Source organism: Podospora pseudopauciseta, chromosome 1 (genome assembly GCF_035222475.1).
Source record: "Podospora pseudopauciseta strain CBS 411.78 chromosome 1, whole genome shotgun sequence".
In the NCBI taxonomy this organism is placed as follows: domain Eukaryota; kingdom Fungi; phylum Ascomycota; class Sordariomycetes; order Sordariales; family Podosporaceae; genus Podospora; species Podospora pseudopauciseta.
The window spans coordinates 6398179-6425428 of record NC_085892.1 but is presented as its reverse complement, the minus strand read 5'-3'; the positions used below and the strand labels follow the sequence as shown (position 1 = coordinate 6425428).

Genomic DNA, 27250 nt, shown 5'->3' with positions numbered 1-27250 from the left:
TCTCCAGACAGAAGACGGCATCCACGCCTCGTGGCCCTCATGCTTCTGCCGCGGAGCAAAGAGCTTGGCGGCACCCATTGAAGCTGAAGACGATGACGAGAACCTGTTCGCAGTCGCACGAAGGAATCCCATGCCTGGTGACAGTACCCTGACGCCATTGACGAATTGTTTGTAGTGTAGGCGCTGCGATATTTACCTGTCCCCCGCGAAAGCACCACCTCGGCCTACTGTGTGTATCACCAACACCCCGCGCAAGAATAGCCTCAAGGGTTCTCAATGCGTGCTAGCTACTAGTACCGCTAGGCCAGAACCTCCGCGGCGCCATGTCGTTCCAGATTTCATATCTCGATGTCTTGATCACAGTCGCCGTCGCCATCATCTTCAGCACTACTGTCATGGCATCACCCCACCTCTGACCCCTCCGAGCAATAGGATAGTCCGCCTTGCCGGAGCCATCAGATGGTGCTGCCCGGAAAACGGGGGGTCACTCTCACGGGGGCACACTCTCTGCTCACGAGGTTCGAGCGAGCCCTGGCAAACCCGTTTTGGGGGTGTGGGAGAAGCTGCATGTCTGCGGCAGACGACTGGTTCTGCAAGCACTTTGGGTATCGATGCCATATGGCCATCGCTGCCCAACCTGTCGAGGCGGTCCTTCACAACCACTCGTTCGCCCAATCCAATCATGAGAACGGCGTCTCTGCCGCCCACCCTTCAGCGGCCCTCTCCCTGGGTACTCAGCAGTGCTGAGTCCTGTTCCCTTTTTTGCGCTCCCCATGCCGTGAAAATCGACCTATCACTCGGCTCCGGCAAAGCCCCCGTTGGAACATCGGCTGACAGAACCAACCAGGCTGGACAAAGCTGGGGCGGCTTCCCAGGAAGAAGCCCGGGGTTAGCAAGCGACCACTGATTTGATATCAGATGCTACGGTTTGCGTGCCCGGGACTGGCCGCTATCCCCAGTTGATATCTTCCTCTTTTCATACAGTCCTATTTGGGAGGTTCCCTGGCTCCGTTCGACTGGTCCACATCTCCACTCTAGCCTTCCTCTCGTTCGTTCCTCTGAACCGTTAGCATCTGCTTTGCCGTTCCAGAATGCAAGTACCGGGGCGGTCACAAGAGGTACCCTTCCGAAACGGACTGTGAGAGGGGCAGAGGGCATCACCATCAGTCAATCGCAAGGCCGGTTGGTCTGGTGAGCTTCTTCCCTGGTTTGCGCCGTTGCGCTTCCCGCCAGGCAGGTTTCTTGTCCGACGCTCAGTCTGCCTTTTCCTGGTTGCGTTTCCGGGAGTTTTCAGAGAGAGTACTTTGGACCCCCCGGCACGTTTGGGTGGTCCTTCAAATCGGATCTCTCTTCGCTACACTCCCCAGCCTCGAAAACACACCCCCACAATGCACCACCCCCCTCCCCTCCCTTCCCCCTCTCCGAAAAAAGTCTCCCCCCATGCACATGCCCCCCTCTCCGCAACATCCACTCCCATGTACCACAGCCGTCTGCACTCCCATCACTCTTCAATTGGGCAAAGTCGGGTACGTACCCTGGGCTGCTCTGTTTCGGCGCTCGCAGAGAGTCAGGCCCTGATCACCTTCAAGTACATAACATAGAGGGAAGGACAACCCACTTCATCCCACTCTCCATCCACAATCCTCATTGTCATCATTGAACATTGTATGCTCTCCTCATCTTCACAGAAAGCAAGATCGAGGATCTCTACCATCGTTTACACACCCACACCACCAACCATCATCGCCAGCAGACTGCCAGTCAAGGTCTGATAACCCCTCCTTCCAGAAAAACGACAGTGTGACTTGGATCCCAAAGAGTGAGTGACATTTCGACTTCTCTCACCCAAAGGCCCCCCCTCCTCCGACCCCTCCATGGATCACAACATGAATTCTTGGTTCTCTTAAACCTGCCCACCCCTGCCTCCCGCTCTTCTTCTAGCACATCCCCCACAAAAGCCAGTATCAATCCTCCTCCACTTGATCTTCTCTCTCATATCTTCTCACCTTTCTTCTCGACCTCCTACAACAACAACACCACCTAACACTCCCTCCAAGCCCTCTTCCCACAACCACCCCAACAGTTCCGCTTGAATGTCAGAAGTTTGAAAATTCTACCCGGTATGCATGATCCTGAGCGGGATTTTTTCCTGGTTTCTTTTTCTCCGCATATCCATGCCGCCCTGAGCCTCCCCTGCTCTCAGACCCCCAACGCCTCCCAGAAATAAAAAGCGGTGGCTTCGCCCTCACCGCTCCCCGGTCCGCTCAACAACTAACACAAACATATAATAGGAATTGGTCCACACACTTCTTAATATCAACACCCAACACACAAAATCACAAATCACACCTGTGGCCCATCATGGTCTCAGCATTCCCAATGGACAACTTCTACAGAGGACCGTTATCAGTCGACACCAACCATGCTCAGAAATACTTTGAGGAGGAGGCTGACAGCATACTCGACGACAACATTCTTGACCAGAGCGGCATTGACTCGGGCTTCGAGAACTCCCCTTCTATGACGGATAGCAGAAGGGATTCCTTCGCAGTCGCCCCCTCGCTCTTCTCGCCAAAAACTGAGAGCTGGCAGCAAGTGGACATGCAGGCCGTCCCGTCGAACAACCCCTTCTTTGACGCTCAGAGCAACAACCCCTTCCTGCAGATGGACCGAGGCCAGCACGCCGTTTACGCGAACCAGACCTGGCCCATGACCAGCTCTGGATCCGCCACCCCTCAGATGCAGACATTCGACGGCCTCCCAGCGGAATATGACTCGGCTCCCATGAACATGTTCCCAAAGCCCAGCCCTTTCCAGGTGCAAGCGACGCCCTTTGGCAATCCCGGACCTCAGCCCGCCATGTTTCAGCAGCTCCCTCAGTCCATGCCCACCTCCCCCCAGAAGGACGTGTGGATGGCCCACGATGTCAAGAGCCAGGCCTTGAAGCGACCGCGGCCCGCCAGCCCCTTGATCCGCTCCCACAACGACTTGCGGAGGGGTGATGGCATCCGGAAGAAGAACGCACGCTTCGACATCCCCGCTGAGCGCAACTTGACCAACATCGATCAGTTGATTGCCCAGTCCACCGATGAGCAAGAGATCAAGGAGCTCAAGCAGCAGAAACGACTCCTTCGCAACAGACAGGCTGCGTATGTACCTCGATCCCCATGCAAGCGAACAATGACTAACCATCTTCACAGCCTTGATTCCAGACAACGCAAGAAGCTTCACACTGAGCGTCTTGAGGATGAGAAGAAGCATTTCACCGAGGTGATCTCCTCCCTGGAGGACACCATCGCCGATCTGCAGAGGGAGCTTGAGAAGCTCTCGATGGAGAAGCAGGACTACCAGACCTATGCCCACAACCTCGAGAGAGAGCGTGACGAGTTGATCAGCAAGCACACGATCGAATCGGGCGAGCTGCGGAAGAAGATCGGCGTCCTGACCAACCACGTGCAGTCCATGGAGGGTGCCACCTCTAACGCACCGGGCTTCCCCGGCGCTTTTAACGAGATGGACGGCATCACCATGGATGGTTCCTGGGAGAATATGCCCGTCTTTGGCGAGTTCCCCTTGGAGCAGACTGCCGAGGTCAAGCAGGAGATGCAGCTCGTCTCCACCAAGAAGCCCGAGATCGCTCTGCCGACCGACTCCGAGAAGCCCGCCCAGCCTGGCGGCCTCCTCTTCATGCTCTTCCTCGTCGGCGCTTTCGTCCTCTCGAGCCGCTCGACCCCCAGCATTCCCCGCGTGTCCGAGGATGTCCGCGCCGCGTCCGCGACCCTCCTCGAGAACGTGCTCAAGGATGCCGGCGTCAGCGGCCAGGCCCCCTCGGGGGTCGTTGCGATGGCTCCTCAGCCATCCGGCACCAGCTGGACCCAGGCCTCAGGCTCATCGCTCCCGCTTGCCACGCCGATGGTGGACAACGTCGCACCATCGATGCTCGGTGAGATGGCCGATGCCCTGACGCGGCCCACCGAACAGCAGACCAACGAGCAGATCTTCTCGCTTACGGCTGCGCAATATAATGACTTGACCTCGCAAGATTTCCTCCCTAGTGCTGGTGCCGAAAGGACTACGAGCCAGGGCAGACGCAATCTCGCCGAGGCTCTCGCCAACATGCGCAATGCCAATAAGCAGTCGGCTGCCGAAGTCTACACTCGGTCGCTGCTCTGGGACCAGGTTCCAAGCGACGTCGTCCGATCGTTTGCCAAGATGATTGCTGAGAGCAACTCTGCTCAAGCCTCCAGCGGCAACGACCGGTCATAAGCTATGGAACACCTTTGATGACGACTACACGACACGAGAGACGAGGTTCACGGCCTACGAATGACACTGCATGAAACACACACGACATGCATAGCGTTGGGCGCTTTCAGCATTTTCGGTTTTTCTTTTCCTCGGGGATGACTTTTTCTCAAACCCACCACACATACAATTCTTCCGCTCCCGCGACACACACACACACACACACACACACAAAACAGATATCTACCAGCTCACGCTTTCCGACATTTGTTACTTCTTTGCGCTCTTGTGCGAACAGGAGTTGCCCGCCTTTTTTTTTTCTTCTTCTCTTTTGGACATTTTCCCAGCCTGATTTTCTGCGTTGTCCTTGTATTTGGTCTTTTCGATTGGCAAAATTAGCAAGCGAGCATTGGCTTTTTTGATTTTTCTTGGACGCATCTCCTCTACGATTAATGTTCTTTACTCTCCTACTATTTCGGACACGGCTTCTCTTTTCATATGGTATTTCCTATGGCGCTTGGTATTGGGTTGTTTCCAGCAGAGCTTTTTGCTGCGAGGTCGGCGGGCGGAACACGGCGAACATTGGCGGATTTGGATTGATTATTTTGTTACGACATCATTCCTTCTCCTTTGTACACTGGAGGATCGCCGTCGCGGGCCTGTCAGCGATGCGGAGAAATCTCTCGCAGACAGTCAGACTGGCAACACAATTTACACAACAAAATTGGGGTTGAGAAGGAAAACGGCGAGCATTTGTCCTTGTCAACATTGCGCGGGAAGCCCCTTGCGGGGAGGAAGAGCCCCGGCAACGCGGAGCCGTGCTGCGACCTGGACACCACAGTCACGACGACACCATCTTCATGAACGATTTTTATTTTCTTATGTCTCCAACACCTTCACTCGCCAACTTTTCACAAACATGTTTTGGGCCTGCCCTCCCCGCGGTTGTCTTTCACACACCGCCGGACTTCGCAGCGCCCCCCGAGGAGAAAAATGGGTCGGAACACAGCGGCAAGGGATGGGAGTCATATCTGAGCGAGTCGCCGGTAACACGGCGATGGCTCAACTGACTTTGCATCCCTCGCAGGAGGGGGACTCCAATTGGGTAGGAGTGACAGAAAAGGGCAGTCTTCTTTTTTTTATGGTCGCATCAAGAAGTACACGCCCGACCCTGTTCACCATCGCCCACAAGCAGTCACCTCCTCCTTGCGATGCCAGAAAACGGGGACTTGATTTGACGGATTTGGGTACATATTGTGGATTTCGGTTTTTCTGTTCATCTATACATTTTTTTTTTTTTTTTTTCGTTTTTGGATATACTTTTCACGGCCACCAGACATATATGGAATTGAACAGTGAGAGGAGGAGTGGGGGGGGAAGAAGGGAGAGAGACATTTCTTTCGGACATGGTCCGGTTGTTGCTGGAACGCCCAACCATATGGATACCGCGATCGATACTCTCTTGGAATATTTCTTGTAGCTAGGAAAGCGAATTAAATTTTCAGTACACCTTTTACATACTTTTACACTGCTCTGTACCTTGGTCTTTTTTGCATTCGTGATATTCTTCACAGTAGCTTCATCTTTTGCAGTGACTGTTCCCGTGGAGGCCTCTTCCGAGACTTGAGCTCATGCATTAGTCCCAAAGGGATGCGACCGACCGAGCTGATGACGAGTTCTGATTCTGCTCGGGTTCGCTGGATTTCGGGCTGGCTATCTACCTAGGTAGGTATTTACCAACCACCCAACGGACCTGCCTTGTCGGCCGCTGTGGAAGTCAGCGCTTGGTTATTTTCAGGGCGATGCTCCGGGTACGGAGTCTGACAGTCTGCCTGTCGGGATGCGGGCCGGTGGGGGTTGGTTCGAGTCAGAGTCATTCACGGGATGGGGAAGAGAAGTTCAGCCTGTTGGATGGAGTTGGGTAGGTTGGTAGCTAGCCAGCCAAGGCTCGTGACGAAAAGGGCTGAAGAGGGGAAGAAGGGCGCCTGTAACTGGCTCGATAAGAAGTATTCTCCCGAGTCCGAGACATAAGGTAGCTACTCATCACAGGCTTCAAGAGCGGGATGCTGAGCGAGGCATAAGATTGACGTAAGTCCAATATGTTGGTCACGCAACTGAGCCTGCTTTTCTTCTCACCCACACACAAACTGGGCAAGTTGGTGTGTGTGTGAGGGTGAGCAAGCAAATAATTGCACCATTTTTTTAATTCTGCTTATGTATCCCCTCACGATGATGCATTTTCCACCAGTCAAGTGAAACTTTCCCCCGCCTTCACTTTCCATCCCCCACGAAAAGATACGAGGAGACTCGAATTCTCAAACTTGCTAGTTTCAGACACAGCATAATCTTTTTGCTTCAAGTTGGTTTATTGACCTGTAGTATTTTGCACTGCCCCAGCTGCAACCACCTCTGCCGACCATATATTGCTCGGGACCGAAAGGAAGTCTCGGAATCTTCCAACGAGACCCAGCCGTTTTTCCAGCTGTAATCTATATTGCACGCAGTAAACTACCGGACTGGACAAAAAATACCTGGGGACGGCAGACTTTGGTCGGGAAGTGTGTGCAATCAAGCGATTTTAGCCGGACCGAAAGCCAGGACACCAGATACCCAACCCACTGGTGTGTGAGAGAGAGAGAAAGTGGTGAGGTAATTGGGCACCATAGCGATCACACCACCCTTCTGGAACACACCTGAACACACAGAGCCCGGGACACCTGCCTGACATCGAGATGGTAGCTGCAAAAGAGCCCACTCACACCTGGTGACGTTGCAAGCCAGTATCAAAACCTGGGGGATGCACGTTTCGGCAGATGAAATGCACTCCGGAATGGGGGGAGTTTGGGGGCTGAAACTTGAGAGGGGAGCTGACATGACCCCCAAACGTTCTTCGAATGACCGAGAGAGAGGACGGCAACCGGTAGGATCGGCCCGGATCGACTACCAATTGTCAATAACGTGATCAAAAGCTTCATCTTATCCATCACGTCACCCCTCTACACACACCTCTTGTCATAGAGGTAAACAAATCCACAACCCCAAACATAACCTCACCATGCCACCTATCAAACAGATAGTTCTACAATCCCGTCATATTACCACCATCCCCTTCCCAATCCGTCCACCGAGACTTCCCCCCTTTCAACCTCCCCAAACTCCCGGGTCGGATTAATCTATTTTCTCAACTTTTTGTCCTCCCTCTTTTGTAACCCACAACCCCATACCTCACGCGGAGACCGCCGACCACAAGCCCAAAAAGCACGGGCGAAACCGACAAGGTAGGTAGGTAGGTTTCCAGCCATGAAGGGATCACAGCATAGGTCAGCCAGGGAAGGGGGAAGGGCGCATGTCGTGTCCGCCCCCCACCCACCACCGCTAGGGTATGTCGTGCTCACCAGAAAAAAAGCAAACACCGCATCAAGCAGCAACGGGCAGTACGAGGCGGGGCGGACGGGACTGTGGGAGGGGCGTGTACCTAGGTAGGTAGGTAAGTAAAAGGAAAGAAAAAAACCCTAAACGAAGAGATAGCGGACATGCGGCTCCGGCGGTGGGCACGACTTGAAGCTGTAACACGCCAGGTGGATGCTGTGAAACCTGGCCCTCTGGGTCAAGGGGTATGGCCAGATGAGTGAAACTGAGGGGATTCCGAAGACGGAAGGAGGAGTAAACGAAGAGCGTTGGTGGGTTTGCAAATTTTACAGTGCCGGATATGAAAAGAAGGGAAAGTGCAGCTGGCGGTTGAAGTGCCCCTGACAAGACAAGGTAAGATGTCCAAGGTACGCTACCCTGTATTGATATGTCAATATGTCGAAAAGAAACAAGTGAGAGTCTTCAAAGCGACTAGAACTAGTGGTATGATAAGATAGCGAAGAGGCAATGCGCCAATTCTATAAAGGGTAATGGATTACTGTGGCCAAGGGGTAGTGTGTTGACATGATGAAGGGGTAACGTGTTGATGTGGCAGTGGTTGATGCGGTAACGCAGTGATGTGGGAAGGAGCAGCGATCCAAGGTCTTGTCTGTAAATTAGTCACCCGACCGTTGCTTGCATTGCTGTACCCTATACACAACATCCATAAAAGACGCTCAACTCCAAAACACGCCCCAAACAAACTAGTTTCCAGCCTTGAAGGTTCTCCCGCTCGCTGTCTTGCGCTCCTTTTCTTCGTTCTCTGGTCTCGCTCTCCGGAGGACTGATATAAAGCGTTAGGATGATACTCAGGGAACAGTGGTAGGGAACAAACATACCCTGGAGGAAGTCTGCCGTCCGCCTTCTCATCCGAGTGTGGATATAAGCCTTGGAGGCCTTGATATGGTAGTGGAAGTAATCGCGGAAGGTCTGAATATGTGAAATAACATCATTCATACGCTGAGGAGTCAAGTGGCGAGGGAACAAAACTAGTTTGTATGTTAGCACATGTCATCCCACGCCGGTTATGTCGAGACATACCAAAAGTAACATAACCAATCTCCCCGGTGCCGGTATTCTTCACACCCGGCACACCCTGCAACTCCAATGGCGGATCATTCCTGAACAGCACCTGAGGCGCGTTCTGAATAGCTCTCCGGCGGGCATCCACAAACTCCTGGATGAACACCTTTCCAAACACGCGATCCGTCTCCTCCCTGAACACGGTACTGAAAATAACAGTGACGCGATCATGACTGGCCTTGACATAGATCGCCTCCTCCTCACGGTACTGAATAGCCTTCACGGACCCGCCCTCCTTGACACCCTGTGGCGCTTCCTCGGATGTGAACTTGGCCGCCTCGGCCTTCAGGTGGTAGTGCTCCTCGTACGCCTGCTTAAAAGGGGCAGCCATGGCATTGCGCTTCAACAGAGCAATCTTCATGATCAACGCATCGCGGGCTTCCTTGTCCTCTGGGAGATTCTCGAGGTCGATCTGGAGGGAAAAGTCATAACCCGGCTCGGGCGGGATAACATACGGGCCATATTCCTCAGCCAGGAGCTCCTCAGCGCCGTAACGAACAAGGTCCTTGTAGCAGCGGATTTGCATAGACACAACAATCTTCGTCTTGGTGTCGGGGGTGGAGATGTGGAAGATGACGCCGTCAAAGTCGGACACTGTCTGGTCGATGGACACGGGGGGTGCTCTGTGTTGGGCGCATTGTTGGTTAGCTATGGCGGTGATGGTCAGGGGGGGCTTGGCGGTGAGATTGGTAGAGACAAGACAACACTCACCCGGAGAAACGCTCCGTGAGCACCGTTTGTATCAGCACATTCTGGTAATCGAGCAGCAACATCTTGTCCCCTGGTTTCGGCTTCGACGGGTAGCTATGGTGTTGATGATGAAGTTGGGGGAAAGCTTTAGTGGGGCCTGTCAGTTGCAACTGGGAAGGCTGACGTTGCTCGGCTTGCGACAAGCTGCGGACCAGGCCCCTCCCCTGAAGCTACTGCCCCGCAATTCCTGGAGCCGCAGCCACTGAACCCTTGCCGACGGGTGTGGCTAGTGTCGGTGTTTTCACCTTTGTAATTCTTATCTTATCGCCGCCAAAAAAAAGTCCTGGGCAAGACAAGCACTTCCCTCGAAGCGCAAGGACATTCCACAACGATTGAGAGGTGCGCCTGCATTGGATAATCTCGAGTCGCAAATATGGTCAAGTCCTACCTGTAAGTATTTGTCTGGAACCATCGCTCTGTTCGATAACACCCCTAACCGTCTCAGAAAATTCGAGCCATCAAAGTCCTTCGGCGTCGTCGCATCCAGCAGCTCCAACATTGTCTGGTCGTCCAAGGACAAGACGAAAAGCAGCGCCGGCCAAGCTGTCGTCGCCGCCAATGAGGAGGTGCTAGTCTGGGATATCAAGAAGGGCGAACTCCTCAGCCGCTGGAAAGAAGAGAACAACAGAGCTCTGGTAACCGCAATCGCGCAAAGCAAGACCGACCCCGATCTGTTCGCTGTCGGCTACGAAAATGGCAGTATTCGCATTTGGGACAGCAAGATCGCCACCTCCGTAGTGAGCTTCAACGGCCACAAGTCGGCCGTCACTATTCTCGCTTTCGACAAGACTGGTGTGCGCCTGGCCTCCGGTTCGAAGGATACCGACGTTATTGTTTGGGATCTGGTGGCCGAGGTGGGACAGTACAAGCTGAGAGGACACAAAGATCAGGTTACCGGCCTGAGGTTCATTGAGCCGGAGCCGGTGGTGCAGGAAGAAGATGGAGAGCAGGCGTTGATGGCGGTGGACAACGAGGGCGCAGAGGGATTCCTTCTTACGACAGGAAAAGATTCGCTGATTAAGCTCTGGGATCTTTCATCCCGCCACTGTATCGAGACACACGTTGCGCAAAGCAATGGCGAATGCTGGGCGCTAGGAGTTTCGCCGGATCTGAGCGGCTGCGTGACTGCTGGGAACGATGGCGAAATGAAGGTGTGGGCATTGGATGTCGTGGCACTGGCTGCCTCGGCGCAACGAGTCGACCTTTCACAATCAGTAAACTTCCTCCACGACAGAGGCACATTACACCGATCGAGCAAAGAGCGCGCAGTCGAGGTTATTTTCCACCCCCGCCGGGATTACTTCGCCGTACACGGAGTCGAGAAGAACGTTGAAATTTGGAGGATACGGACGGAATCAGAGGTCAAGAAGAGCTTGGCCAGGAAAAAGAAGAGAAGAAAGGAGAAACTGGCAAAAGATAAGAAGGGCGCCGATGTTGACATGGAGGATGAGGGCGCCGACGACATCAACAAGGCCGAGATTTCTGATGTGTTTGCGCAGCACGTTATCGTACGAACCACGGGCAAGGTCAGATCAGTCGACTGGGCGATACAACAAGGGAGCAAGGACCTGCAATTACTTGTAGGGTCCACAAACAACTTGTTGGAGCTCTATACGATTGTTGGAAAGGACAAGCTCAAGTCCAAGACCGATGTCGCCGATTACAACAAGGCACTGGGTGTTGATCTCCCAGGCCATCGCACAGACATCCGCTCGCTATCACTCAGCTCGGACGACAAAATGCTGGCATCTGCTGCCAATGGTTCGCTGAAGATTTGGAACGTAAAGACACAAGCCTGCATTAGAACATTTGAGTGTGGTTATGCGCTCTGCTGCGCATTTTTGCCAGGTGACAAGGTGGTAGTGGTGGGAACCAAGGAGGGAGAGCTCCAACTGTACGATGTGGCTTCCGCGGCGTTGCTGGAGAGCGTGAATGCACACGAGGGCCATGCTATCTGGGCGCTACAAGTCCACCCAGATGGCAAGTCTGTGGTGTCAGGAGGTGCCGACAAAGCAGCCAAATTCTGGGACTTCAAGATTATCCAGGAGCAAGTTCTTGGCACCACGAGAACCACACCAAAACTCAAGCTGGTCCAGTCGAGGATACTCAAGGTATCTGACGACATTCTCAGTCTGAAATTCTCCCCCGACTCCAAGCTCCTGGCTGTGTCTCTCCTCGACAGCACAGTCAAGGTCTTCTTTGTCGACTCCCTCAAACTCTACCTCAACCTCTACGGCCACAAACTCCCCGTCTTAAGCATGGACATCTCCTTCGACAGCAAACTAATCATCACCTCCTCCGCCGACAAGAACATCAGAATATGGGGTCTCGATTTCGGCGACTGCCACAAAGCCTTGTTTGGTCACCAAGACTCGATCCTCCAAGTAGCCTTCATCCCCCACAACTCGGACGGCAACGGACATCACTTCTTTTCTGCGTCCAAAGACCGCACGATCAAATACTGGGACGGGGATAAATTCGAGCAAATCCAACGCATCGACGGCCACCACGGGGAGATCTGGGCCCTTGCCATCTCCCACGCGGGTAACTTCCTCGTGTCCGCCTCTCACGACAAGTCTATTCGTGTATGGGAGGAAACGGACGAGCAGATCTTCCTCGAGGAAGAGCGCGAAAAGGAACTGGAAGAGCTTTACGAATCTACGCTCACCACCTCCCTGGAGCAAGACGCCGACGCCCAGGATGAAAACCGCGAGGTTGCCGCAGCATCAAAACAGACGGTTGAGACGTTGATGGCAGGAGAGAGAATAGCCGAGGCCCTCGAGCTCGGCCTGGCAGACCTCAACGTGGTGAAAGAGTGGGAAGTAGCCAAGGCTTCCAACCCCAACCTTGCGCCGCCGCAACGGCACGCCATCTTCATGGCGCTGGGGAACATCACGGCGGAGCAATACGTGATGAACACCCTCTCCAAGATCAAAGCGTCCGCGCTCCACGATGCGCTTCTGGTTCTTCCCTTTGCGTCAGTGCCGATGCTGTTCACCTTTTTGAACCTCTTCGCGCTACGGAGCATGAACATCCCTCTCACCTGCAGGATCTTGTTTTTCATGCTCAAAACCCACCACAAGCAGATTGTCAGCAGCAGGACGATGCGCCAGATGCTGGACGGGATCAGAGTCAATCTGAGGCAGGCGCTGAGGAAGCAGAAGGATGAGATGGGGTATAATATTGCGGCGTTGAGGGTGGTGGGGATGCAGATTGAGGAGAGGAGTGTCAAGGGGTTCGTGGATGAGAATTGGGAGGAGGAGGAGAAGCAGAAGAAGGAGGTGAGGAAGAGGGCTTTTGCTAGTCTCTCTTAGACTTGGTAATGGATGGTTTGGGGCAAATGTGTGGTGAAGAAAAGCGAGTGGGGAGCTTTCTGATGGCTTGTTAAATGACATGGTAGATAGAGATGGTGTTTCTGAATTTGAGTAAAATGTCAAGTTCAACATCTTTGAAGTTTTGTGATACTTTGTACTGCTCTGGCAGTTTTTGTCATTATGATTATTTTGCGACTCAGTCCATGGTATCTTTCCCCCTACCCTTTTTCCAGTCCCCCTTGAATCACTTTCGCTTTAGTGAATATCAACGCTAAACTTGTTGTGTTTCCACGGCAACAAAATACCACCCACATCCAGCACATTATTTACAAATTAATCAGGACCACTACGCCTCTTCACTCTCCACTGCCTCCGCCTCTGACGAAGCAGGTTGTGCATTGTCTTCGGGCGGTGTATCAACCATGACATCATCCTCATCACCCTCATCACCACCGTCAGTCTCAACAACAGCAGGCGTTTCATACGGTGTCTCATATGCCTCCCCGTTCTGTGACGGTGACGAGGACTTTGCCTCTTCACTGTCGATTTCCATCCGCGTCTCATCCGCGCCATCATTAGGCGAGGACAACCCCGACAAAGAAGCAGGTGTCTCACCACCAGCCGAGTCTTCCAGCATCGCCTCCTGCTTCATCGCCTCCTCCATGACATGCTCCAGCGCCTCCTCCATCGCGGTATCGTCTTCAGCCGTTGTGGGAGTGACGTTCATCTCTTCTTGTGGTGTGGCGTCTTGCATAGTTTCTTCTAGGGTCGTTGCCGCAGCCTTTTCTGAATCAGCCTCCGCAGATGAGGAATCTCGATCTATTGCTGCTGACTCCCCTGAGACAGTATTTGCTGGCACCACCCCATCTTGATCACCACTTGGCGACATCGGCGCCTGAGTGCTGGGCGTCGGTTCACCGGCCTGATCGTGAACATGACTGTCGGGCCGATTTTTGTCGTTGCTGGCGTCTTGATGTTGTACATCGACCGAACCAGTTACCTGAGGTTCCGCAGGTGTAGAGACAGACGCATCAGAGCTAGAAGTAGAACCGGCCGCAGATGGGTCTTGGGCTGCAACGGGAGTTTGACCATTATTTCCGGACTCAAGCTGGGTACTGACACCGTTGGGCACGGCCGGAGGCGACTGGACTCGAGACTTCGGCTTGCTGGCACGTCCGATGTTCGCACCTGGTGTCCGTAATGAGGACCGGCCTTGGGATACGGCCTTCTGTGGTTGCGGGGGTGGACCGGCTTGGTTAGCTGGTGCGAACCCAGGTGGCGCATATGGGCCGATGTATCCTGACGGTCCTACATATGGAACTGGCGGCGACGGTCCAGTTGGTCTTTGCCCTTGTGGAGGTTGGGCATTAGGCGGAGGTCCATTTGATACGTGTGGCGGACGATAACCGGGTGGTGGTGGTGGAGTTTGCTGTTGTCCGGGATGCGGAGCTTGTGGTGGGCCTTGGGCTTGACCTGCCGAATGTTGACCGGCTTGCGGGGCCGGTTGTGGAGGCCGGTTGTGCATGCCACTCGGAGCTGGCGGCGTAAGCGCAGACGAAGGTGGGCCGGGATATACAGTCACAAAACATGGCGGCCCGAGCTCGACTGGTTGCCCGGCGTAAACTATGGGCAGCACCGTGCCCGGCGGTATGCAATGCTGCCCAGGATAGCTCCAAGGTCCGGGATGAGGCCCAGTGTATAGCACAACATAGTTTGAAGGGTCAAAAGCCGGCGGTATTTGTGGATACGCCGGAGCCTGGTGTGCGGCGGGTTGGAGGCCAGGTTTTCCGGGTTGCGGAGCATGATGCGGAGCTGGTTGGGCTGCCAGCCGATTTGCTGGCGCGACGGGAGGGGTCTGAACCGGAGGGGCCTGTGCCACTGGCCTATTTTGAGCCGGTGGCATTTGCTGTGCCGGAGCGGGGGCTAATGGGGCAGGTGGTCGAGGTGCTGGCGGAGGTGGTTTGTAATGCGGTTGTGGATTCACACGACCTATGATTCGAACGGACGGGGTCATCGGTGCTGTTGTTATCGGTACAGCAGACGAAGCCCCAGCAGATGACGAGGGAGTTGGAGTGGCACCGTTCGTATTTGGGTTCGCAACCGTCACCACTGGTTCCTCTTGCTGCATTCCTTCTTTGGTTCGAAATGTTGAACGCTGGCTCAGTGGTTTCCAGCCTTCCAACGCCTTTGGAACGCCTCCTGGCCCGACCTTGGGGACTTCAATACCCGTCCCCTCGAGTAGTTTGTCCCGTGAATCCCACCATCCCTGAATCGTTGGCGTAGGAATCTTCCAAAAGTCCGAAGCTTCGGCGTACGTGGGTGCTCTGTACCAAACAAGTTCCCCATTCTCATTCTCGACAACCGGTTGTGTTGAGCAATCTTCTTGGGGCTGGCCAATCCGGCGGCGTGGTGTTTTTCGGGGGCCAGAGTCCGGGACGCGGTGGGTAAGGAGATAAAGCAATACTTCGATCTTGCGCTCGCGGGTGTAGCTTCGTTCGACGCGTTTGATCTGCTTGAGGGCCTTCGCCTTGAGCTTCTCGGACAAGGGTTTCGGCGCTGGCCCAGGCTTCTTTCTCTCGACTCCTTTCAAGGTCAGGGGCCGGCGAATTGGCGTAGTTTTTGGCGTGGGAGCCATGGTGGTTCCGTGGGAGGCAATGCCGACGCGCTGCCTCGGCCAAATCCAAAAGAATCGGCCATGAGACGAAAACCAATTGCGATGCTATCGGTCTCTTGTCCAATTGTCAATTGAGCTCAGGGCCGTGAACATGAGGTCCGTGCTGGCGCCGAATTTATTGTGAGCAAGAACAGCCTCCTCCAGACCTGGTTAGAGCCCGCCAAATATGGGCTTTGCTCCACATGGCTACATTGACAGCATGACATCCCAAACCACCATATCCGACAAAAAAGTGGCCGTGGATTTTGAGGCAAGCAAAAGGAGAAGGAAAGTAGTGAGCAGGCTCACAAAAAAAACATATATAAGCATATGCCCAATAACAGGATTGAACTGTTGACCTTCGCATACCATTTACAGGTGTGTACCAGTATTAGTACGACGCTCTAACCAGCTGAGCTAATCGGGCTTGATGATTTGTTGAAAATGGGGTCGCGTTTTGGGTACATGAGTGGCCCAAAACAATCAAGGCATTGTGATGAGAGAAGCACAGGCCATACAGGAATAGTTGCTGCCTCGCGTTGGTAACTTCCGGTTGTCAGCCACTTCAGCTTTTCGACTCTGACATCAGCTGTCAAGAAGCACTGAAACAGACCTCTTCTTGCAGCCGTCATCATTCCTTATTCTATCTTGGCTTTGCGAGAGGCAGCTTGTAACGGTTTTCACAGTTTCGCTTTCTACATGGCGTCTAGGTATATAATCATATGTCCGATCACATAGCAGCATCACCGCAGTCAATTACCTGATGTACCAATGGCATGCTATGGCGGCCCGCTCAACCTTCTCCCCCTTGTCTTGGGGACGATGAGGGGTCCACGGGTGTGCCACAGCCCGCTCCGCAGCCTCCGCCGCGTTGGAGACTCCGCCCCGCCCCAAGGCCTGAATCTCAAACGGACGACATCCAATCTCCAGGAAGAATGCCGTCGGGCTGAGGACTTCAAACATGGCGCCAAGTGCAACTGAGAACATACCTTAACCACTGTCCCAATACATAGTCAGCCTCTCTTTCGTTTTGCTCTTCTTTTAATACCACAATCCTTCCTTCTCCTTTGCCAGCCTCAACTACGTCGATATCTGTACCCCGCGTGGCTGTCGCATCGTGAATTTGGCAAGATTATAGGCAATCACACGTACCCAGCATAACCCAACCCACCTTGCCGGACACCTCGGCTTCCCAAGAAACCAACTCTTCGACTTTCATTTTGTTTTACCGTAGGACTCAAATCGCAAACATATCCTGGTGCCAAACCTGACGTTAGCTTGCCTCGTGTCGACAAATCGTTACCAAGATGGGTTTCCGCGACAAGTTCAGGAAGAAGGAGGAGGAGGAGGGAAACAGCACCCTCGATTTCACGTTTGTGCGATCCGATACCCATAGTGCCGAGGTGATCCAGCCTCCAGGAGAACCCGTTGGTGCTAGTAACGACGGGTTCCTCAGTCCAGGCCCGCAAACACCCCAAAAGTCCCGCCGAAGCCTCGACGTCTTCCGAAGTAACCGCAGCCGAAGCGCATCTGCATCGAGCAACCAAGGCGGTGGCCACAAGCGCCTATCGCAACGGCTACACCTGAGCCGCAGTCCAGCCAGTAGCGAGATCGTACCGCAAGATCTGCCGGAGATCGTGGTTCCGGATGGGGGCGTCGAGGATAAGGACGGGACCGAGTCGCAATGGGAGAAGCGAGCCACTCTGCTTGCTCGCGAGAACGAGAAGCATCGCAGCCGGCCAGGGACCCCCGATCACGGAAGTTCTCCCCCGACTCTACCTCAGTTGCGCTTAGGCGATGCGTCCGCGGACGAGGCGCCAGATCCCAGGGTCAAGGTGGTGTCATCGAAGGCCATCGACGAGGATATCCAGGAGGCTATCAGGTTGCATGAGGCAGGAAAACTGGAAGAGTCGACGGCGTTGTTTGGTCGGTTAGCGGATCCTAAGGGGGCCAACAACCCCCTTAGCCAGGTTCTCTATGGTCTCGCCCTCAGGTATGTGCCTCTGCCATGCCTGCACTAGAGACAGAAGTGTCCATCTCACAAAGCATCAACAAAATGGCGGGCTGGTCCAATGATGGTTATGTTCGTAAGCTAACGGATATCAGACACGGATGGGGTTGCCAACCGAACACTGCTGCCGCTGTCAACTATCTCTCCGCGGCAGCATCCAACGCCGCCGAGATTGAGCAGATGGCCCTCCAAGCAGGACTCAAGAAAGGAGGAGCAGCCAAGGGCGAGCTGGTTCTGGCCATATTCGAATTGGCCAATTGCTTCCGACACGGATGGGGTATTGCCAAGGACCCCATTGCTGCAAAGCAGGTAGGTTTGTTTTTCTTGCTGCTGCTTGTTGATTTGAATGCAACGGCGAACGGTTAATGGTGACGTCTCAACGTGTGGCTGGTATGCATATCCAGTTTTGCACAAGTGTGCTCGAGAGAGCTCCTCCTGAAGGGTCGTGGGTTGAACACATCTTTTGTTGATACTGACAATGCATCTCAGTACTACGAAACGGCAGCGAATCTCGGCGATACTGGTATGTTGGCCATCCATTTCTGGACTAAGCCCGTGGAGAGCAAGCTAACCAGCTCATCTTTTGTTGTTTACAGACGCGATGAACGAAGTCGCATGGTGCTATCTTGAGGGGTTCGGCACTAAGAAGGACAAGGTCAGTAAATATTGTCTCACATTTTCTCAGATGTCAACTTTTTTTTTTGGTCGCTTGTACACACATGAAGGCCGGCATCGAGATTGCCTGGGCGTTACCATACCAGCTGGACAAGCAGCAGCGGCACACTTCCCACGTTCACACTTTCCGGTCGGTCTGTCAACAAGTGATGCCGGTTGGAAGTGTGGCTTTCCTGTCGAATCAAGAGCAGTTGGGCATCAACGGGGCTTTTTTGCCTGAAAAGGACGAATCACAATTCGCAAGCTTCTTTCAGTGAGGGGGGGAAAGCACCACACTCTTTTTAAGGTCCATCGCATGAGGCTGACAGTTGAACTGCATGAACACAACAGTTTACGGCAGCGAAGTACTACCGGAGAGCCGAAGAAAACGGAAACAAGATTATTGGAAACACCTGGTAAGCACATATCCGGCTTTTTTTTCTCCTTCTCTTCTTTCCCACACAAGACTGCAGTTACGCAGTGTGTGGTGATTTATGCAACGGCAGAACAATGTTGCAGATATGACTTGCGTCTTGTTTGCGTGATAGGTTGAGCAAAACTGCTCTTTCTGTCTCGATAGCCATACGTTTTTCTGTCCGCCCTACTTTTTGTTCTCTCACCACACCCCCTCCACCGTCTTGGATTCTGAGAGGTTGATATCCTTTGATATGTACCTTTGTCCGATTAGGTTGTTTTTATGGAGGGGGCGTGGTGTAAGGGTGGGTGGTGCAGGTCTCCGTTTCTTTTTGCTGGAGCCAAGTGCCGGTGGTACGCCCACCCGTGGTGTGTTGCCCTCTTGCTGTGTTTACTTATCACCGCATTTTTGTATCGCGGGCCCGTAAGATGCGGATGGATGCTGTGTAATTTGTGGTGTGGTACGGTTACTCAAGGGAAGCGGGAATCGGTTGGGCAGATTTTCTGGTTTGGTTTTGGTTTGGGGGAGACTGGAGAGCTGACGGCGAGTTTTTTTAGGATTTGGAAGGACAAGTACAACCCGGAGAATCAGAAGAAGAAGTGAGATGGAGAGTGGTACAAAGTCGGGACTGGGGCGAAGGGGGGGGAGTGGGACTAGTAAATGGAGGAGGTTTGTGTCTCTTTCTGCCTTGTGTTTTTGGTGTTGCTTGGAGAGAAATGGGAGGTTTGCTGGGTTGGTTTTACTGGACAGTTGGATATCCTCAGGGGGTTTGCGTCTGGAGTTTTGTGTTTTAGGATTTCCTTTTGGATAGGTGGCAAGCCGTTATAATCACAATTGTTGGATCACGCGATAATTGATTGAGTCCGGACAGACCATACAATGAGGATATGCTGTGATCTGAGGGGACGAGACCCTGATACACAGACGATGAGCAGTGGTGGTAGGTGGCGGCGAGGGCGGCTGTTGAGAAAAAAAAACAAAAAAAAAAAAAAAAAAAAAAAAAAAAAAAAAAAGGAGTGGACAATTGGGTTTCTTGGTAGATGGGCGCGATTGACATTGTATAAAGGTACCGAACAACAACAACCACTGGTATGGCCTTGTCGTTTCGGCAGTCCTTGCCACGGAGGTGCAGAGTGCATACTGTAATCGGTATTGGATGAACCTAAAGGCAAGGGGGGGTTATATGGTCAGATGGGGTGGGGGAGGCGCGGGTATCGTGAGATTTTTGGGATGCTGCTTTGAGAAAAATGCCCATGTGGAAAGTTTTGAGGCGGGAGAAAATGTTTGAAGCAGGGAAAGGGGCGTTGTGCGACAGGAGTTATCATGTTGCAATAAGGCAGATTCGTCTGGTCTGAACAGTCTGGTCATTACCCTTAGGCATTTTTGGCCTTACTATTTTATGAGTTTTGCATGGCTTTTGTCACTTCTTTGGGGAGAGACGGGGACGTTTCATAGGCACAGAGGAGGAGTTCGTTGGGTTTGGTTGGAAGTTCCGTGATATTTTCGTTTGAGATTTCTTGGTTTTGATGGAGAGCGTTGGTAAGTGGAATGGCTTTATTGATTTTTATGCTTTATTTAGGAAGAGATTAGGCACTAAATGTGGCTAACATGGATGATGACTTGCTTTACCTGCTTGGGGGGTTTGCCACTGTGGATTTTGGTTTCTTGATGTCTGTTTACTCCTTGTGTATGGTGTTGACATCAATGTGAGACGGGAAACTGCTTTTTGCCATCATGAAATACCACTCTGGTGCTGGCGCTCCTTTCGAGTGGGACGGAATGGCCCGGGTCTGGAACTCCAGATCGTATTATGTGTGGATTGTAGGCGCACAAGTATTGGACTAGACCTACATAGATGGTTGAAAGACAGGTTATGTAGCACCGGCGCAAAAGCGCGAGTGCAACATGACTGAAGCTCTGTCGATGTTATGATCATAAGCGAGAGGAGGAATTTGCTGACAGCGAGTTGACGACAAGAAAAAGAGGAGACTGGGCATGGATTCCTACTCGTCCAGCCTATCGCACGTTATGGAACCCGTACCCAGGCTAAGCTTGACAGCATATACCTACTTTGGGCAGAGAGGCATGCAGCATTAGCTTGGTCTTGTGCTAGTTTCGGAGTTTTTTGACCGTGTTGCTTCTGTTGGTATAGACTAGACAGTTTACCAAGAGACTAGGTAGAGTTGCTGTTTCGAATGGGAGCTCGTTTTCAAGGTTCGGATGATGGTTAGGATAGAATTGAGTTTAGGTCCCGTCTATCGTCTCATCCCATCCCGATGTTTGGGTCCAAGGTGGAGAGGGGGTTCAGATAATAGGATGTATGCATTTAAGGAGGAGTAAACGGACCGAGCGAGAGGAAGTATCTTGAAGTTGCGGACTTGAACCTTGAAAAACGGACTTGGTCTTGCATTCAAGAGGCCCAGAAGCAGCGTTTCAAGGTTGGGAGTGGCGAAAGCAACCTCACTCAAGTCATACTCTGGGCTAGACCCCATTTTTGTTCGTGACTTGCTGTGGTGGGATGGTGTAAACGATTTCCCCTGTCAATCATCTCTGAATATCGCCCCTACGACAGAGGCGATCGTCCTAAATGGCCAGGTGCGAAGGAAACCCCCCGATAGAACCTAAGAATGACAAGAGAATGTAGCACTACACTGCCCGTAAGGTGCCACAAACTGTAGTAGAACTTGGCTGCAACCCTTTTGTGGCGTGATTATAGATGAGTCCCTATTTTCGTGTGTATTCGATCTTGTCTCAGGTCATCCCGGCTGGGGCATCCGTCGGCGGTTTTGCTGATCACAAACACAGGCTTGTTTAAGTTTCGGAGTCACATGGGGTTTGGGCCTAGGCTCCGGTTTGTGGGTTAGATTGAAACTGTGCCTGACGGCCGATGCCGGACCGGAGCGGGACCGGGGCTCGTGCTTCCTTCCGTGTCACTGGTGCCCGGCCCCGGTTCCTCTCCGGTGTTTGCTTTCCGCATCTGAAAGCAAGAAAAGACTGCTTTAAATAAGGGAAACTGTAAGCGATTTCTTGGAAGTAGTACTCGGTAAAGGCTGTAACTGTGATTATCACATCTCTAAGCCGTGAACTACAGTTTGCACCCCCATACACCGTGCTTCGCAGTGCAAGCTGGGACGGTTGACTGAATACATATTCTTGCCACACCGGCGAGCACAAATACAACTAACGTCCATGAATCTATAATCTCCAAGCTTTACGGATAGAAATAGATGACTAAACGGCAAGTCTGGGACGAAAGTTCGGACGACAGGCTAAGTGTAGCCAGCTTTTGAGCCACGACACATATAACCTTGATAAGCAGATCATCACGTGGAAGCATATTTGCAGCGTGAAACAAAGTCAGGTGGTAAGCCCATGGTATTGACACATGAGCTCTAACTTTCAATGATCACTTTTAATCGGTAGTCCATATCAACCGACACAGTATTGAGAACACTGACTCACAACCACGAACATTCTCAACACATATTGGCTCCATGGAATAAGCACCGTTGAACGCTCACTTAATATGCCTTTGCATCGCCGAGCCTACCTACAGTGCAGATAATAACAACAAGTGCTGTTTTTTCCACATCTCTTGAGGCCCCCTGTTCTATAATTGTCAACTGAACTCCAAGCACCTCCTGAAAAGATATCCCACATGTCCTATCCATTTACCCAATCTCCTTTTGATACTTCAACGGTCATATTCGACTCACATTCTAAGGTCCTGCCTTCCACTCAATCATACACCCAACATATAGCTACTCCCACCACATCAAAAACCACACTGCTTACACAACGCCATCCGTGAGCAACAATAATCATGAAAACACATCCAAAGCACTTCACCACATCTCTCATCCTCATCCCAATGATAAACAGCGAAACACAAAATTAAAACAAATTAACCAGTTTATTCAGCCCTAACCACCCTACCACCAACTCCATTTTTCGATCCTTTGGGCTATGGTTGCCAGGCAAATGTCGTATGTTGGTGATCAGTTTAATATTCTCAAGCCAACTATTTCCCAACTCCAACTCCCCATATTTCACAAAAACCCACAAAATAAATAAAAAATGGCCCTGGTTCTCAAACTGTGTGTCGAGCTATTGTAAAAGGAAAAGCGAAAAAAGAAACGTAAAAACATATCCTTCCCCCATCATCCCAGCTATCCCCAACCCCAGCGCTTGCAAACGCAAAATTTTGAGAATGCCACGCCCGCAAACCATCCAGAGCGATTGTTTCCGAGCGAAAAAAAAAACTTCAAAATCTTCTTCGTTGCCGAGCGATTTTTTCGTTGGCAAACGAATTTTTGCCAAGTGTTGAGATGAAAGAACTTGCCATGTCGAAGACCAAATCTCAAAACACCAACGACCCCTTGCCGCACCACCACTCCTCCTTTCCCTTACTCTACTAAGTATTCCCCCGGATTTGGGAGAACACCGTTCGACATAGGGCATAAGAGGAGGAGGAGGTTTGGCGATGACGAGGGGGGTCGGGTGGCAAAGTCGAGAGATTGATTGGCGATTTGGCGATGGTGAAGGGGGAAAGCCGGAAAAAGATCGCGAAGAAAGAAGCCCATGTTGCAATATGTTGATACACTTCCCACAAAAAAACCACCCCGTTGTGCTGTGCTGTGAATAAGTCGCGATGATCAGTTCGTTCCAACCTCAAACTTCCATCTCCAGCAGCCTCAATTCGCCAGGTGTTTAACCCTAGTTCTGACGGCGAGGACAAACACCACCAGCACTGGCAGCACCACCACCACGGCCATGGCCCTGACCGCCACGTCCGTTGCCGCCAGGAGCACCACCAGCACCACCTCCTCCACGACCCTGTTGTCCAGAAACGCCCGGAGAGGAGTCCTACTCCCCCCGGGGACGCTTCGCACCATGCGGATTCTGGGCTTGGCTGTTCCCACCGCCACCGAACCCACCAGCACCACCCGAACCTCCACCAAACCCGAACGGTTGGGAAAACTGGTTGCCCATCCCTTGGAAGGCTGAGATGGGTCCTTTCGCGTTAGCAGGCGGTCAAAAAAAGAAAAGAAAAAGTCGAGACGGCCCAGTGCCGCCAGGGGAAAAGTCAGTTCCGGGGTCCTTACCAGGCATACCACCCATGGGTCCACCCATACCCATTGGGCCAGCACCACCCATCATCATGGGGTTCATACCAGCACCCATTCCCATCATGCCACCCCCAGCCATGGGGTTCATGGGCATCATACCCATGGCATTTCCAGCGCCGCCACCACCGCGACCGCGCATGCCACCACCACGACCCATCATGCCCATTCCACCTCTGTTGTTGAACCCGCCGCCACCACCACCATAACCACCGCCACCGCCAGCGTTGAAGCCCATGTTGTTACCGGGGTTGAACTGGTTGTTCATGCCGCCCTGGTAATTGCTATAACCACCGCGGTTCATCTGACCACGAGGAGTGTAACCACCTCTACCGCGGTAACCGCCACCACCAAAGCCGTTGTTGCCGCCCTGGTAGCTGTTCGGGCGCTGCGAATCATTGTGGTTTGGGCCAACAGGAGGACGACCACCACCTTGGCCATCTCTGGGAGCACCGCCCCGGTTGGGGGTGTCCTTGGGCAGCGTCCGGAAAGGGTTGAACGACGGATTGTTGTAAATCGCCGTGGGACGCTTCGACGCCGGCTGATTCGGCTCGTTGGCCAGCAACTCGATGCGGTGCTTGACCGCCGTGGCGGCCTGCTGGGACGTGAACTCGACATAAGCTTGTCTAATCCGATGTATTGGTGTTAGCAAACCGCTCCAAGGCTTTTATCTGATGTGCGAGAGAAAACAAAACAAAACTTACCCCTTGCTCTTGCCGTTAACCTTGTGCTCGCTGAAAGTAATGTCTTTGAGTTCAGCCTCACATTGGGCCTGAACAGCCCAACCGCGGATGTCGTCGTCAGTCGTCCACCAGTTCAGCTCATTGATGAGCAGCGCGGTGGTGGCGCCGGGGTCGACAGGGCGCTCATCCGAACCCTCACCCTCCTTGCGCTTGATGCCCTGCTTGGGCTGGGGGCTCTGACGCGGCTGGGCCTGGCCGTCAGACTCGCCCATGTCGTACAGGTCGGCGCCGTTGTGGCCCTGACCCCGGTTCTCGTCACCGTTCTCACCGGCGTAGTCATAGTCCTCGTGGTTGCCCTGGCTATTGCCGGCGTGGGCATCCTCTCTGTCATAGTGACCGCTGTTGCCGTTCTCTTGGTGATCGTTACCGCCCTGGTCATTCTTCTCATCCCCGTAGACGTCGAGGACGAAATCGTCGTTCTCAGCCATTGTGGATGCTTGTGTGAGAGTTCTTGTGTGCTTTGAAATCAGATATGATTAAGCCCTGGCTATTAGATTAGAATACATGCCCAAACGGAAACAAAAATGTACGGTTGCGATTCGTAATCGGCACCCTTGGCTAGAGACAGCATGTCCCAGCTTCAACGCCGACCAAGTGAAAGTGCAAATATGATGCGATGAAAAGGATGATCCATAAAGATGTGATAGGAAAACAAAGGCAGAGAGTTTGTAATACGTACACTTCGATCAACCTTCAAGGTGGCGATCGACGAAAACTGAAATCAAGGAGTCAAGCTCTGTGCTTGTGAACTCCTGGTGCTGGCTTTTTGTTTGCCCTTCTTCCCTCTCAAGTGTGGTTCTTGGAGATACAGGTGTGAAAGATGAGGACTAAATCCCAATGATTTGCTTCCTCTTGAACTGCCAACTCTGAAAACCCCTGCCTAAAACCCTAGATCATGGTTATTGTCTGTTCTCCTCGAAAAGCTGTGAAACCAAAGTGAGAGCTGTGCAGTCAGTGGGAATCACTCGGAGAAGGTAGGATAAAGTGAGGGAAATGAGGGACGAGTGCAGGGCGAACATAGGACACTCCCTAAGGAGAAACCTAGTGAGCTCCTTGTGACTTCTGCCTGAGCATTGATCATTAGGAGCAACTTCGCCGACCCCACCCAAAGTAACAATGGGGAAAGGGGTGGGAAAAGCGGGTCTGCCAAGAGTGACTAGGCGTGGCCAGTGCAACAGCTGTAATAGGGGTGTAGTGTGGTGTGTAGAAGCAAGGTGAAGAGGATGATGGGGTTTCACGACCACATAACGTCTTGGCTGGACTGAAGCTTGATGTCGATAGATCTAGAAGATCGGGCTGTGATAAGTGGTAGACTTACGTTGCGATCAGGTCGGTGCTATCTGGGAGCCGAATACTTGTTAGCTTCAAGTCTTTCATAAGTGAATAGAAGATGGATGGTATACCTTATGGCTGAGTTAAGCGGTCGGTTTGAAGACGGGAATGAGGAACTATTATCAAGTGTTAGTAATGTCCTAGACAAACAGGGAGGGTGTAGCGAGGAGGTAAAGAAGATGAAGGCAGCGGACGGGGAGGACAGTCAAGGTAGCAGACCCGGTGGAGAGTCGCTTGCTGGAGTTGTGCTTGGCTTGATGAAGAAGTGACTGAGTAGACAAGTGACTCGAAGGTGAAGGGTACTCGAGATCAACGAGGCATAGGGTGGAAGAACAGGATGTGATTGAAGAAGGGTTCTCAAGTCCAACTGTGGCTGTGGAAGAAAAGGTGTTGGTGCAGGGGAAAAGAAACAAGAGGGGGTTTCCAAATACCTGAATGGTGGATGGGTGTTGTGGTAGACAACGCTGATAGGGCTGACTGTTAGGTCGAGGCAAATTGAGAAGTGATACTGTTGTGTCCTGTATACGTCATCGACGTACGGGATCGCTATTGAAGGGAACCACGAGAGAGTATGGGTGCTCGCGTGGATAGGTAGGCTATAGGATAGAAGGGTGCTGAATGTGGAGGGAGTATATAAACGGGGAGAAGTTGAGAAGATTAAAGTTGTCCGATGTGTGTCCAGTCCACGCTAACAAAGCAGTGTTTCAAAGACAGAGGGAAACCGACATTCAGATGAGATATAATGGGTGTTGGAAGAGGATGATACAATGATTGTTTGTTTGTTTACACCCTGACCACCAACAAGCCCAGGAATGACGAACAACAATGAATCCAGCCGGGAAGGGAACGATGGTGCTATCTGTGATTGGGGAGATACAATGAGAGGTGGACGAAAACACATCTGAGGAGCTTGAGAAGGATAAAGCAGAGGTGAGGTAGGAAATTACTGCTACTGGCAGTGTGGTCAAAAGAGACCGGACCAAACTAGTCCTCGCCCGCGACCACAGTTGGGGATGAAGGGAAAACCAAAAGATGATGGCAAAGAATCGTGAATACATACCTGATATGATGGTTCAAGTGTGGTCGTAGTCCTGAATCTGCTGTAACCTGTGAGAAAAGGTCGCGAGAGCTGGTGATGAGTGATTCGTGGGGGGGAAATGCCACGAAGAATCCGAACGAGGTTGCAGGAAGAAAAAGCCTTTGGTAGTGTGGGGTGAGGAGCGACCACAAGGCAGAAATAAACAATCCTGGGTGGAGGAAGGGAGCTCGGGGCAGGGTGTGGGCGGTGTGGCGTACCTGTGAGGGGGTCAGCACACCTAGTAGTTGATTATGGCCAGTTATTTTTGTGTCTAGTCCAGTAACAGAGGCAATGAGAGCAGGAGGTGCAAGCACAGGGGTCCAGAGACAGGTCATCTAGCACTGTTGCCAAAATTCCAGGCGGTGAACTACCCCCAAGTAGGCGTCCAGTCTTCCATAGCCAATTCCCCAGGGAAATCGGGAAGCAGAGTAACAGACG

The 27250-nt window shown here is 52.5% G+C and overlaps 7 protein-coding genes and 1 non-coding gene across 8 annotated transcripts; 3 read left to right on the top strand and 5 right to left on the bottom strand.

The window, feature by feature from the left end:
- The first annotated feature begins 476 nt into the window (after window positions 1-476).
- On the top strand, window positions 477-5623 carry QC763_117610 (uncharacterized protein). The gene is made up of 3 exons (XM_062908348.1): window positions 477-1819; window positions 2292-3149; window positions 3201-5623. Exons 2-3 carry the CDS (start codon window positions 2362-2364, stop codon window positions 4264-4266), a joined length of 1854 nt encoding a protein of 617 aa, XP_062771434.1. The 5' UTR covers window positions 477-1819; window positions 2292-2361; the 3' UTR covers window positions 4267-5623.
- A 2489-nt stretch (window positions 5624-8112) lies between these two features.
- On the bottom strand, window positions 8113-9753 carry ARC35 (Arp complex subunit). Its single transcript, XM_062908347.1, has 4 exons — window positions 9448-9753; window positions 8695-9359; window positions 8493-8642; window positions 8113-8437 (listed from the first exon to the last, which is right to left on the bottom strand). Exons 1-4 carry the CDS (start codon window positions 9507-9509, stop codon window positions 8358-8360), a joined length of 957 nt encoding a protein of 318 aa, XP_062771433.1. The 5' UTR covers window positions 9510-9753; the 3' UTR covers window positions 8113-8357.
- A 5-nt stretch (window positions 9754-9758) lies between these two features.
- On the top strand, window positions 9759-12942 carry DIP2 (beta transducin). Its single transcript, XM_062908346.1, has 2 exons — window positions 9759-9876; window positions 9932-12942. The coding sequence occupies exons 1-2, from the start codon at window positions 9860-9862 to the stop codon at window positions 12798-12800; spliced, it is 2886 nt and encodes a 961-aa protein (XP_062771432.1). The 5' UTR covers window positions 9759-9859; the 3' UTR covers window positions 12801-12942.
- Window positions 12943-13146: 204 nt separating this feature from the next.
- QC763_117580 (uncharacterized protein) lies at window positions 13147-15435 on the bottom strand (the record flags this gene model as incomplete). Its single annotated transcript, XM_062908345.1, has 1 exon — window positions 13147-15435. One exon carries the CDS (start codon window positions 15433-15435, stop codon window positions 13147-13149), a length of 2289 nt encoding a protein of 762 aa, XP_062771431.1.
- Window positions 15436-15784: 349 nt separating this feature from the next.
- QC763_0020950 lies at window positions 15785-15880 on the bottom strand. Its single transcript has one exon. It is a non-coding gene; the product is annotated as a tRNA-Ile (tRNA).
- A 141-nt stretch (window positions 15881-16021) lies between these two features.
- On the top strand, window positions 16022-19611 carry QC763_117570 (uncharacterized protein). The gene is made up of 6 exons (XM_062908344.1): window positions 16022-17446; window positions 17560-17773; window positions 17954-17987; window positions 18061-18119; window positions 18470-18534; window positions 19091-19611. Exons 1-6 carry the CDS (start codon window positions 16761-16763, stop codon window positions 19134-19136), a joined length of 1104 nt encoding a protein of 367 aa, XP_062771430.1. The 5' UTR covers window positions 16022-16760; the 3' UTR covers window positions 19137-19611.
- A 2411-nt stretch (window positions 19612-22022) lies between these two features.
- QC763_117560 (uncharacterized protein) lies at window positions 22023-24830 on the bottom strand (the record flags this gene model as incomplete). The annotated part of the gene is made up of 3 exons (XM_062908343.1): window positions 22023-23536; window positions 23639-24285; window positions 24364-24830. The coding sequence occupies 3 exons, from the start codon at window positions 24828-24830 to the stop codon at window positions 23400-23402; spliced, it is 1251 nt and encodes a 416-aa protein (XP_062771429.1). The 3' UTR covers window positions 22023-23399.
- A 399-nt stretch (window positions 24831-25229) lies between these two features.
- QC763_0020920 (uncharacterized protein) lies at window positions 25230-27147 on the bottom strand (the record flags this gene model as incomplete). The annotated part of the gene is made up of 3 exons (XM_062905398.1): window positions 25230-25290; window positions 25721-25742; window positions 27051-27147. The coding sequence occupies 3 exons, from the start codon at window positions 27145-27147 to the stop codon at window positions 25230-25232; spliced, it is 180 nt and encodes a 59-aa protein (XP_062771428.1).
- Between the last annotated feature and the right edge of the window lie 103 nt (window positions 27148-27250).